This window comes from Fukomys damarensis, unplaced genomic scaffold, assembly GCF_012274545.1.
Source record: "Fukomys damarensis isolate Sample0158 unplaced genomic scaffold, DMR_v1.0_HiC HiC_scaffold_35, whole genome shotgun sequence".
NCBI lineage: Eukaryota > Metazoa > Chordata > Mammalia > Rodentia > Bathyergidae > Fukomys > Fukomys damarensis.
In genome coordinates, this window is record NW_022900947.1 from 19,666,923 (window position 1) to 19,680,261 (window position 13,339).

The window sequence follows — 13,339 nt, forward strand, 5'->3', positions numbered from 1 at the left end:
CTAAGTTAACTAGTTAACATTGTTTAAACACCAGGTCTCTTCTGTTATACTGTACAGTGTACTTTGGTTCATAAACTTAATTCGTTTCATGATCCTGGGGAGAATGACCACATTTGTGTTCGTGCAAAAATGATGACCACGGTTGTATATCACTTGATGCAGAATTCTCAAACAAAAACAAAATTTTACCAAATGCTTCTGTTTGCAAACCCCAGTTGTTAGCCAACAAGAGTATTCATCAACCGAGATACCACTGTAATCATAAAAACAAAAATTTTGAATGAATTTTAAAGATGAACTAGCTCACATTCATTGTTCTGTGGGTTAAGAAACCGAGCCAGAGTTATATAGTATGCCTGTGATGCATCCATGAATCAGTCACACAAGCTGGGACATGAATCAGGTCCCTTTCCATTCCAGAGTTCTCTCACTCAGTCTTGAAATAATTTGCCAAAACCTACCCTGAGACACTTAGCTATTGCATTGGCCACAATTTCAAGCAGAAACTATAACTAATAGTGTAGAAATTACCATTTGGGGAGAGTATTGGGAAACAGGATCAGCTTAGAGCATATGCATGTCTGAGAATGCCACAGTGAAGCCCATTGCTCTGTACAGTCAGTATGCACTAATAAAAAAATGGCAGACTATGTTATAAAAAGGAATACCATGCCTTTCTCTTCTGCCTTCTGAGGGGGAACTGGTCCTAAGCAACAACACATGTACAGAAGTAATAATAGATGGGCAATAAGGAAATGGATAATACATAAACATATAACTACCATCAAGAGTTTCTTATGCAGACAAATCTCTTTCTGTTTATTTTGATCTCTATTGAAACATAAAAATAGATTTTCATTATATATATCATTATGTTTGGAAAGGCTCCCAAAGGGCTAAAATTTTAGTTGATGTATATGTAGGGTCAGTAAAATAAATAGGCAGACATGAAGTAGAAGGCAAGGGAGAAGGATTTCATACTGAGGGAACGGCATGTCCAGGCCCTGAAGGGCAGAGTATGATCAGTCCTAAGAATTGAAAGGCCTGCAGAGTATTTGGAACAGAAAAAGCTAATACTAAATGCAGGACCTAGTTATGAGAATGGTGATGATATTTAATATGCATCTTCAAAGAAACTGGTGAAAGAATTGAACCTCATCCACAAAGTAATTCTGTTCTGTTAGAATTTTGTTGTCTTAAAGATTCACTTAAAAAAAGAACTACTTAATACTACTTCACTTGTCTATTAGGTAGAGTTATACTAAGATTTAGTCAGTTTAAATATGTATTATTTTTTTATTCCTTCATACTTTTCATTTACTTTTCTATATTGTTTCACAGCAAATTGAAATATTTTGATGTGTTGTGGTGTTGAGATCAGGGATTTTTGCTGTTGAACAATCAGAGAAATGACAGAGTGAATGTTATCCTGATTTTTGGCTGAGAATTTTGTGTGGGTGTGTGAGGTGCAGCTGCATTGTACATTTCTTGGCAGTCAAAACAGGGCAGTTCTCAGTGTAGTTCATCTTGAATAGGAAGAAATTTAAGAGTAAAAAAGCTACTTTGAATGTATTAAAATGCAGTGGAAGCACCCAGGCCTGGACCTTTGGTTCACATCTTCATTTATTTGGCTAAATGGATACAGCAGCCTCAGGCCCATCGATAGGCTTTATGACAAGAACACAAAACAAAAGCCAGTCAGACCTTTCAGTATAAAATTATCACTTACCATGTAATTTTTACATGAAGTTTGTAATTGTTTGTGATTTATGTAAGTTTTTTTCTCTAAGAAGACAATGAAAAAGGCAGATTGTAAAAACCTAGGTTTGCATGCAAATGTGAATTTAGAATTGTTTGTAGTTTATCTTTTCTCAGATGTGTTTGTACACAGATGGATTCTCAGATCTGCTTTTATTTCTCCCTTGTTTTCTTCATTCTGCTGTGTCCTCTTGTGTGGTCTTTAAGGACTTTTTTTTAAAGGATTTTTGTTTTTCAAAATTCTCAAATTAAATGCAGACAATATGGAAGTTTTCATTTTTCAAAATACACTCATCCTTTCCTTTGGATAAATTTATTATTACCTTTATACTCCAAGCAAACAAAACTCTCGGATTTGTTTCCAGCATTTAACTGCTTCTTTATATCTTTACTGTCACTGAGTGATACTGTTTCAGAGCAGTGTAGAGTTGGATTGTGACAACTCAAATCCAGCCTTGTTATTTACTCTGTTGGTCTCATTAACTTCTCAGTTCCTCATCTTCATAATGGAGAGAGTCATGTTAGCACTCTGTAAGTTTTTTTTTTTTTTTCAGGCTTCAATTAAAAAGCACTTCAGAAGGGCTTAATTCAAAATGAATGTCCAGAGGAAAAAATGTTATCATTTTGTCCCTTGTTTAGTTCCAGTCTCCTAGAATCTGTTAATAGCTATCTTCACTATTTTATGTGATCTAATTCTAAGATCATCTGGATTCCCCGTAAATATCTCTTTCCTGGGGCTGGGGATTTAGCTCAGTGGCACCGCCTCCTGCCTCACAAGCGCAGGGTCTTGAGTTCAATCCCCTGTACCAAAAACAAAACAAAACAAAAAAAACTCTTTCCCTACCTTCATTCTCTCCTAAGCAGTACTCCTGTTACATCATTTACATTTAAATGTCCAAAAGCAGAACTTTTGGTCAATGTCACCTACTTCTCCTAGCTTCCCCAGTCTATTCTTTAGTCTTTTCTGCTCCACTTAATGGCTCCCCTTGTGTTAATCTTCCATTGCAGTAAGAAATACCTGAGATAAATAAACTTCCATGACAAAAGGTTTATTTTGGCCCATGGTTTTGTTCCAGTCCAAGATCAGGTGTACACATTACTTTTAGTTGTCTGATAAGGAGCAGCGCATCATGGTGGGAGCATATGGTGGAACAAAGCCTTCTACCTTATGGCCAGGAGGTGAAAGAAGAGACCAAGGTCTCGGAGGGCACATCCCAAATGAACTACCCTTCCATTTCAGCCTTATTCCTAAAGTGGCACCATGGGCTGGTGACAAAACCTTCATATGAGTCTTTTGGGAACATTCCAGTCCAAACTTAACATCTCTGTAGTGTTGGATTTCCTCTGTACACCAATCCATGTCTACTCATCAGCACACCTTATTAGCAGTATCCCCAGAATGTATCTGGAATCTGGCCATTTATCTCTCCTCTATTACTATCACAGACTGAGGCAGTAACTTCTTTTGCTGGAGCGGTTATGTATAGAAGGGTCTTCTATTTTTCTCCATTTCCTATGCAGTTCATTCTTAATAGTGAAGAGTGATATTTTAGAAACAGATTATTCCCCTTCTTGTTGAAATTAGAAAGAAAATGTCTAGTTTGTTGAAAGTCTTTTCATGACCTGGCCTCTCGCTTACTTTTTGCTTCTCAAACACAGCTGGTTTATTCATTTTTGAAAGTTTTTATACTGGCTTTACCCTCTGATTGGACTTTTTTCTCTTAGATCTTCAGAATATGGCTCCTTGACCTTCTGAGGTCAACTCCTCAAAGAGGCTTATCCTGACATCTTTCTTTTCTTTTCTTTTTCTTTTTTTGTGATGCTGGGGATCAAATCCAGGGCTTTATGCATGCTAGACAGACATTTTACCACTGACTCGCTGCCATATGTCCTGTGCTTAGACTGGAACCTGATACTCAGAAGTTTTATTACAGTATTACATGGATGGGTGGCTAGGTGAAGAGTTGAATAAGTATGTGCCTTGTAAGTTTTCAACAATAGGGAAAGAGTGGAATATTTCATTCTCTATAAACTCTGTAATGATACTTATTTTAGAATCAGTCATGATTTATATTTGTTATGCTAGTACTTGTCTTAATTGATTTTATGTATTTCTTTTGTTTTAGATTGTAAGCCTTTATGATAGGAGGCATATCTTACTGTTTTTAGCTTCTCAAAGTCTGCTAGATACCATTTTAGTACTTATTATTGATTAAGTTGAATTGAAAATTCAGTCTAACATCTTTATTTCCTCTAAAATTACGGCATATATATATATGTGTGTGTGTGTGTGTGTATGTGTGTATGTATATATGCATATATATATATATATATAAATAATTAATTCTGAAGGCACTGTGTTCAAAATGCATCTTTTTTTAATCTCTTATAGTTCATAATTGGACTGTTGAGGATACCGTTCAGTGGTTGATAGAATTTGTTGAACTTCCTCAATATGAAAAGAATTTTAGAGACAGTAATGTCAAAGGGACAACACTTCCCAGGTGAGTCTTTGTTATCTAGATGTTTTTCTGCTCATGGAGATTTATATATTACATGTCATTTTTGAATGCTGAATCCACAAGTTACTTCTGTAGCTGAAGGCACAAGAGAAATATTATAAATATATCCATTCTTTAATCTTTTTAAGTATGTATTCTCAAGTTTTATTCAGTTTTTCTTATTTACATAACCAGGCCTCTTAAAACTTCATTCCTAAGAAAAATAATTTTAAGAATTGCAAGGTGAATCAACTATATCATCTTTAGGTAATATAAAAGGTTCAACCTTTGATTATGTAGTAAAGCTAAAAAAAATAACTCATTTGATACAGATCTATTTTCACAAAGACACCTATTTTAATAGGGTAAGGCACAGGTCCTTTTTTTTTTTTTAATTGAGTTTATTGGTACATTCTAGGTAGACAGTACAGTTACATTCATTACTGGGATCTTGTACCTTTACATGCCAGGTCTTGGTTCTCATTTTTCCCCTTGTCCCCACCCTCCCTTCACCCCCTTCTCCCCTCCCCACTTTCAAGCACTTTAATTCCATTTTTACATTTTCTCATATTTTTTCCCTTTTCCCTTGTTCCCCTTTCCCTATCCTCACTGTCTCTACACCTTTGGTCCTTTTCTTCCTATTTCACGTTGCTAATTGTCCCGTTAGGATCTTGAGTACTATTTTACTTTTTCACACCAGAAGAACTATTCGGTATTTGCATATGTGTGACTTATTTCACTTAGGAGTATATCCTCAAAATGTACCCATTTACGTATGATTGAATCTACTTTCTCATTCTTTATGGCTGAGCAGTATTCCATTTTATAGAAAACCCACATCTTCTTTATCCCGTTTCTAACTGATGGGCAGATGGGCTGTTTCCAAGTTTTAGTTATTACAAACTGTGCCACTATAAACATGGGAGGCACAGATCTTTCTTAATTGGTATTTTTTATTGACAACCAATTAGTCATAGTGTCTGTGTCAGTTATATCTCAATTAAAAATGAGTTTAGTAAACAAAAATAGCAACCATTTAAAATTGTTACATAGAAATACTTTATATTTTATTTAAGCCTCATTATTAAAATGAGTTATATATTTTACAGGCTAAAAAATACCAAATGAGAGGCAAGTTTTTTCCTAAGGTAGCATTTAAACCTCTAGATAGATCTGTTAATAAAATCCGTAATGTTTTTTTATCTCTTTGATACCTGGAACCTATTGTTAGTTTTCTGAATTATATATATTCTAAATTTCCATTGTTTAACTTGACATTCTTTAAATATTACAGCGTTAAAATTTGCAGTGATTCTGCCAGAATCAGTTATAAGATTGCTTCTTATGTTCTATTTCTCTCTGAATTGTTTTGTATGTCAGAAAAGATTCTAAACTGGGTGCAGCGATGCATGCGGGTAGTCCTTTGCCCATATGCTTCTGTTTGTGAACCAAATTGTTTACAAACAAAAGTGTTCATGAACTGAGGTACTATTGGGATCGGAAAATATACGGGAAAGGTAATCTGTGGAAACTCGAAAGGGGGCATTTTGAAAAGGGAAAGTTAGAGCTCTGTAATTCTTTTCCATATCAAAGGTACTGATACCTTCCTAAATAATACAATGTGTCAGAGTAGTCTTTAGGCTCATGCATATTTGAAGCTTGCCTCATACTAATTATGTAACCTTGGGCAAGTTACTCAGTCTCCCACAAATATTCTCATTTGTAGAGAAACTATATATATATATATTACAGAGTCTGCTTAAGTAATAATTAAGCTATTGGTGATTGTTATTTTCATTGTTAATTATATTAGTATTATTAGATTTTAAGTTACAAGTTCTTGCTTTCTTCCTTACTAATAATATTGTTCAAAAGTGCTTATGACGAAACTTCCCCACAGATCCAGTTCAACCCAACAAGGCTTCTTTTTTTAAACTTAGGACTTCAGTTACTTTGTTCAATTTTTAAGCAAGTTAAACATTAGAATGTAATTTAGAATGTAGAGTTTTTAGGTTTTTTTGAAAGTGGCATGATCTAAATTGAGAACTGTTTTTAAAGTCTGCTAATGGTATTTCCAATTTTGTTCTTTAAGAAATAGTAATGAAATGCCAGTTATTTACTGTGAATTTCTAAGTTGTAGAAACTTACAGCAAAAAGTTAACATAAGAAACATTAATATAGCAACTAAATAATTAATATACAGTAGTCTTTCAGTGGCTAAGTTTGCACTGAAGTATGATAGAGCATCAAATCATATGTATTAACTCTTAATTGTGATCATCACTAATATATAAAGTATTGAATGTGTTGTCCACATATTTAAATGGGTGTACTAGAAATATTTTCATTTAATGTGTATGTATTTTTTAAATGAACAGGATAGCAGTGCATGATACTTCGTTTATGATTTCCCAGTTGAAAATCAGTGACCGAAGTCACAGGCAAAAACTTCAGCTCAAGGCACTGGATGTGGTTCTGTTTGGGCCTCCAACACGTTAGTATTCTCTCTCACTTGGAATATGATTTGGACGCATAGTATGACCATGTCTTTATTATTTAAGGAAGGAAAAAGTAAGAAAAGTAATAGGCCACTAGGAAGAATCATTATGTTAATTGTACAAGAAATGCAATTCTAAAACAGAGGCTTTATACTATGAATTTTTCTGCATTGCAACATGGAATATGAATTTTTGAAGCTGGTTAATGTAAAAAATTGTAAATACTATGATTAAATGATTTTAGTAATTTTAGTAATTTAATTACTCATCCGAAATATGACTTTTTAAAGTCGTATTTTTACAAGTCCTATATTTTTAAACAAAGACTCACTTAAAGCTTTATAAAGTAATAAGACTTCCCTGGCAGGAGCGTAATATTTGATTATTTTGAAGAGGAACATTCAAGAAAGTATTATGCCATATCTGTAAAGAAAATTGTGTATTTCTTTACTCTGACAGGAGTAACTTCTTCCCCCAGAAGAAAAGTTCAGTATGTTTATTTCATTAATTACGAATTTCAGAGAGCAAAAGTACTTGAAGAGCATATATTGTTTTTTAGAAGCCAAAAAGGAATAATAAAATTAATATAAGAAAAATGGTTTTTCACAAATGGCAAATTGGAAAACTCATGTTTTATTTCTACCTAAATTCTTGGAATTGGACTTTTAGGTACCTATGATACTGGTAGTCTTGAGGATGGCCATTCTAGAAAGGGTCCAGTAGTTGAGTGGATTCCATCACTTTACTGGTGGGCTTTTGTTTGTTTTTGGCTCAGGCTGAGAGAGCAGCTGGTGAAACAGGTGGAACTTTCCTTTGTAAGAGTTGGTGGAAGTGTCTGGATTCACCTCAGTGGTACTGCCACCTGCCTTACAAGCTCTAGGTCCTGAGTTCAATCCCCAGTCCAAAAAAAAAAAAAAAAAAAAAAAAAAACGTTGGTGGAAATTACAAACCCTAGGAAGGAGAACACTGTTGAAATGCCAAGCGTTCCACAGATAATATCCTCTTACTAACCTTTTCTTTGTTCTGTGTTCTAGACTCAGACAACTGGGGAATTGTCTTCTCTGAGATTCGAAATGTTTTTCAAGTAAATGTTTAGTGACAGTAGGAATTAAACTATAGATTTTACTGTTTGGTCTGGAAGTTTTATATTTTCTTTATTAATTTTGGGAGCAAGCCACTTTCTAAGCCAGATATATTATCAAGTTATTTGAAAACAAATCAAACTGAATTTAAAGAATGTCGTAAACAAATATTTTAATAAGAAAACCAGTTAAGAAGTTAATGATCCATTACCTTGTAGGGTTTGTATCAGAATTATTATTTGAGTGAATGAGTACCATAGTCAGAGCTCCCATTCTAGATTCATAAACTAGCATTATCAAGTGAGCAGAGATACATTTTAAGGGAGTGTTCACTTCAACCTTTTCTAGTACGTGGTGCTTATTACAGAGCTTGGGACCTGTCCGTCTGTTTATTGCTATCCCTGGTGATTACGTTCCAGCCAGTCAGAGAACCGGACTCTTTGTCAAAGTAGAGCCTGAGCTGAATTTCTAGTCAGAGGCAGAAACAGGGCTTGTGACACTGTGCCCTTGGTAGTGCACCTCTTCCATCAGATGGCAGAGTGTGTTCTCTGGAAGTATGGATTGTTGAGGGTCCCTGGCATAGAGCTTACTACCTACTATACTGTGCAAATACAGACCAACCTTAGATTTGTTCACGTAGGAACATGGGCTATCTGCAGAGCTCTGCATCTTACCAAATGTAGTCTCCCTGCCTGAAGCCTGGGTATATAGGCAGTTTTCTTTTGTAAACTATGAGTATATATCTCTCTGGAACATTGAAATAATACATTATATTGTGCTAATTATCATTGTCTTCCTTCCAGAGAGTCCCCTAGATATTAGTGAATACTATCAGAGCTAAATTAAAAAAAATATTAGTAGAGTGGGTTTTTTTTTGTTTTGTTTTGTGAAGACAGTAGGTCCTATTGCATCTGTCCTTACTTTAGAGGCAGTGCTGAAGCTGACATCCACCGTTGAGCACCACTGATGAACATAACCAGTTAAATAGCTATCTGCATGGGGAAAATGCTTTTAGGAGAAATGCTGATGGCCATTTTGTGTCTCAGTGATAGGTGTCTCGTATAACTAAAGGAAAAGCGTTGGAATGATAACAGTGACACTCTGTGACTCCCTTCACCTGTAAGGCCCAGTCTAGCAGCATCTATGTTGGATGCTGTTGCTTTTTAAACTATGACTTTGGTTACCACTTTACTACCAACTGGGCATGATGTGACCATGTGTGTTTATTTCTCCCTTTTTATAGGTTAATTATATCAGATACTGCCAGTAAGTATACTGATTATTTAAAGAAAGAATTTTTAAAACATTAGTGTTTATGCATAGGAAGATCTCTAGTGTTTTTGTTTTCATCTTCTATTAAGAAATTACGTCTATATTGAAGTTCTGTTATGCTCAAAGGTTAACTATCAGTTATTCTCTTCATAGGCCCACCTCATAACTGGATGAAGGATTTTATTCTCACTGTTTCTATAGTAATTGGTGTTGGAGGGTGCTGGTTTGCTTATACGCAGAATAAGACATCTAAAGAACATGTTGCAAAAATGATGAAAGACTTGGAGAGTTTGCAAACTGCAGAGCAAAGTCTAATGGACTTGCAGGAAAGGTAAATTAAACAACTCATAACTATTTACATAAATGCAGTTTGTGGAAATGTAATATGAGCATGTGTGTAAACAGATATATAGGTTGGTACATACAGTAGGAATGTATGCCTATTTGATTTTATATTTTTAGGAAAATATAACATTGTCACAACTATGGATTTATTATAAATGGTATTTGAGGATAATCAGTAGAAGATCAGTGGAAGTAAATCACATATAGGTGGAAGTATATGTGTAGTGAAATTTTATTTTTAACTTGATTTAAATAATTATTTTAAAAGTCTCTTTCCAGAAGTTTTTCACCTATACCTGTCTTTTGAGCTCCAAATAACCAAGATAGCTATAGAGTGGATTGCCTGATATTTTTATTACCCAAATTGATAATTAAGAAAAAGTGCTGTGAATTCTGATTAAAATTAAAATAGGTATCAAATTGCATGACAGTATTTTTGCTTTTATTAAGAAGTGAAATTTTCTAAATTTTTGAGGATTTTTTATTGTCTCTAAGGCTTGAAAAAGCACAAGAAGAAAACAGAAATGTTGCTGTAGAAAAGCAAAATCTAGAGCGCAAAATGATGGATGAAATCAATTATGCAAAGGAAGAAGCTTGCCGCCTGAGAGAGCTGAGAGAGGGGGCTGAGTGTGAGTTGAGCAGACGACAGTATGCAGAGCAGGAGTTGGAGCAGGTACTCATGTTCTGTTCTCATTTTGCTTTAAAATTATCTTTTAGTTTTAGTTTATTAGTACATGTGTACAGTGCAAAATGTGTACATTCCTTGTGTGGATTTGGTGCATGTACACAACACATCCCAGTTCCTTTTTTTCATCCTTTATCCCTTCCCTTCCTTACCCTCCTTCCCTCTCTTAATCCGCTTGTCCTTTGAACACACGAGGCCATAATGTTAAGTGAAATCTCAGATACACTAGTGAAATATCACATTACTTATCTTATATGAGAAACCCAGAGGAAAAACAGAGTAAAATAAAGGATAGGTAATAGGTACTTATTTTTTTAAAAAGCATTTGTTAGGATATTTTTGTATCACCTTTTCAAAGAGGCAGGTGATGTTTTTATGTATTTCATTCCCTTTAATTCCATTGTGTACTGTTCCTCAGTTACTAAAAGAATCATCTGTTCATATCGTTAGCATTTATCAAAGTCTGTTTATTAAAAACAAAGTAACTGAAGGTAAAGTTGTTATCATAGGCATTCTTTCATGAAATCTTTATACTCTGTTAATGTCTTAAATCAATTTAAAAGTAAACTTGTAGGGAAGAGATAAAACATTTAAGTGAATAAACATCTACAAAGTGTTTAGGGAGCACATGTAATGTGTTTTAAGTTTATGTCATGTAGTCAAATAGAGTATATCTCATTTTGAACTTTTCTGCAAAGGTAAAGGTTCTCAATTAGGCATCAATTTCAATCCCTTAAACTGGTGGTAGAACGAAACCTACTGGAAGTCCTGAAGCTGCTGGGGAGATGCGTCCTTCCTAATATCTGCTTCTCCTTTTCAGTTATTCAGAATAGAGTATAGGCATTCAGTTATTGCACAGAGCCCTTTTGAGAAGGTCGGGTCCTAGGAGAATTGTACGTGTATGTATTAGATTCCTGTTCCTGCTTTAAAAAATAATTACCACACACTTAGTAGCATAAATAAACATACAGGCACTATTTTTAGCTCTTCTTCCTTTCTCCTTCCTCCTTCCTTCCTCTTCTTCCTCCTTTCTTCTTTCTTTCTTTCTTTCTTTCTTTCTTTCTTTCTTTCTTTCTTTCCCTCTCCTCCCCTTCCCCCCTTCAAACACATTTATCCCATTGTTCTTGCCACTTTCTGAAGCAGTTTTGAATTTCACGAGTGTCTTTACAAGGTATGATAAAAAATTTGACTGCTGTTCCCAAGTTCATGAACAGAAAGCCAGGCTCCTAAAGACATTCTATGTCCTCATTCACCTCATTCACCATGTCTGACCCTGTGCCACTTCCTCCCCTTCCCCCCTTCAAACACATTTATCCCATTGTTCTTGCCACTTTCTGAAGCAGTTTTGAATTTCACGAGTGTCTTTACAAGGTATGATAAAAAATTTGACTGCTGTTCCCAAGTTCATGAACAGAAAGCCAGGCTCCTAAAGACATTCTATGTCCTCATTCACCTCATTCACCATGTCTGACCCTGTGCCACTGCTGGCTTCTCCCCAAAGTCAAACGACCATTAAGGATAACATTCTGGATCAATTCAGGATGAGCCACAGCAGCACAGCTAGAAACACTCAAGAAAGAGAGGACTTCTAGAACTGCTTCAGGAACTGTTCGAGGGGCAGGGAGGAACAGTTTGAGGAAAATTAATGGCAGTGTGTCTTTTATAGTAATAATTTTTAAAAATTTAAACCTTGATCTTATTTTTTGAACATACCTTGATAGTTTTCACTTAATTTTTTTTCTTAAAAACAGTTTCAAGAAGCTATACTCATTGTCAGAATACATAACAACACCCCTGTTCTAAATGAGACAGTAAAACAATAGAGGGAAAGGAATTTGCTTTTCTAGAGGTAATAAATAATAAAATTGAGTCTAGAAGCCAGGGTTTCAGATTTTTAGGCTGTTTCTCTCTGTGACGTGTTGTAGCCTCATTCTTAACATTTAAAATTATGTAAATAATTATGTTTTTACATAATAATTCATAGTCTGTAGAAGTCATTAACTACTCAACCTTATTTTGTCCATTCTCATAAATAACAACGTATAATTCAAACTGAGAGAGGTCAAGTGATGAATTTATGAGTAATGGAGAAAATAGTTCAACAGTTAACCATTATTGGAAGGTTGCAGTTTCACAAGTTTAAAGCATTATTTAACAGTAAAAATATAGTTTCTGTATTAAATTTATCACTATCGGGATTTTTTAGGGGAAATGTATAAAATATTGTTAAGGAAAGTCTTTATGATTATATAGAGAATGACTTGAATTGTTGAGATTCTTTGTCTACAACCTTGGAAATGAGAATTTTATAGAAATTTTAGTTTTAAATATTGTGAGGAGTTTGATGACACACTTTGTGTTGTTATACAACCACATGTCACAGGACCTGAGATCAAATTTTCTCTTCCTGTGAGATTAGCAGGGACACCACACAGCTTACCCAACCATCTTATTAAACATGTTTTGTCCCAAGCATGTAGCACAGTGAACCATGCCAAGAAAAAATGGCCTAGAATTTATTTTCAGTGACTAACTCCTGTCTTACCCTTACTTTTAAAATGTTTTTTAATGTTTAATGTTTTGAATCATCTACTTACTGTCCCATTGTGAATGTTAGTTTTTAAATTACAGTTAAAAAAACTTCTTACACAATTCTTTTTTCCACAATACCTGACAGCTGTTCTATTTCTTTATCAGAAGTTTGTGTATAGTCCTCTTAGTTGATTCTGGCACCTGATAAAGTTCATTTAAATAAGCGGGCTTTGTTCAGATCAAACCTTCCTCTGCACTTTCAGTTTAGAAGTGAAGTTTCAGTTACCTTAGAGCATTTGAGAGCATTTGATTTGTCTGCAGTGACAGTGGGCTTGTGGGAAGCAGCATGCTCCGTAGTTCACTCATTACTGAAGGTCTTGAGTTGTGTGTAACTTTGTAAATTCTGTCATGTGTAGCTTGCACTTTTGCTAGTTTAAGTAAATTATTCCAAGAATATTCTCTTTTCTTTCCATGTCATTTTGGCAGTGAGGCTTTCCTTATGATATTTTTCCTCAACCCTTATTATCAAACACCCACTAAGCATTTTAATTTTTGCTGTTTTATTGGCTGGCTCCTTTAAAGGGCAGGTGGGTGAAATACTACAACCTCCTTATACTGGAAGCTGCCCATGGTTTTTCAGGTAGATTCTTACCCAGAACCTATTTT

The 13,339-nt window shown here is 34.7% G+C and overlaps 1 protein-coding gene across 1 annotated transcript in view; it reads left to right on the plus strand.

Moving 5' to 3' along the window:
• The window catches only part of Stim2 (stromal interaction molecule 2), a 106,492-nt gene that overhangs the window by 72,364 nt on the left and 20,789 nt on the right, over nucleotides 1–13,339 (plus strand). Inside the window, exons 4-7 of the mRNA XM_010608459.2 lie at nucleotides 4,151–4,262; nucleotides 6,638–6,753; nucleotides 9,265–9,442; nucleotides 9,952–10,129. Coding sequence (XP_010606761.1) covers nucleotides 4,151–4,262; nucleotides 6,638–6,753; nucleotides 9,265–9,442; nucleotides 9,952–10,129 — 584 coding nt within the window. The remainder of the gene's footprint in view (nucleotides 1–4,150; nucleotides 4,263–6,637; nucleotides 6,754–9,264; nucleotides 9,443–9,951; nucleotides 10,130–13,339) is intronic.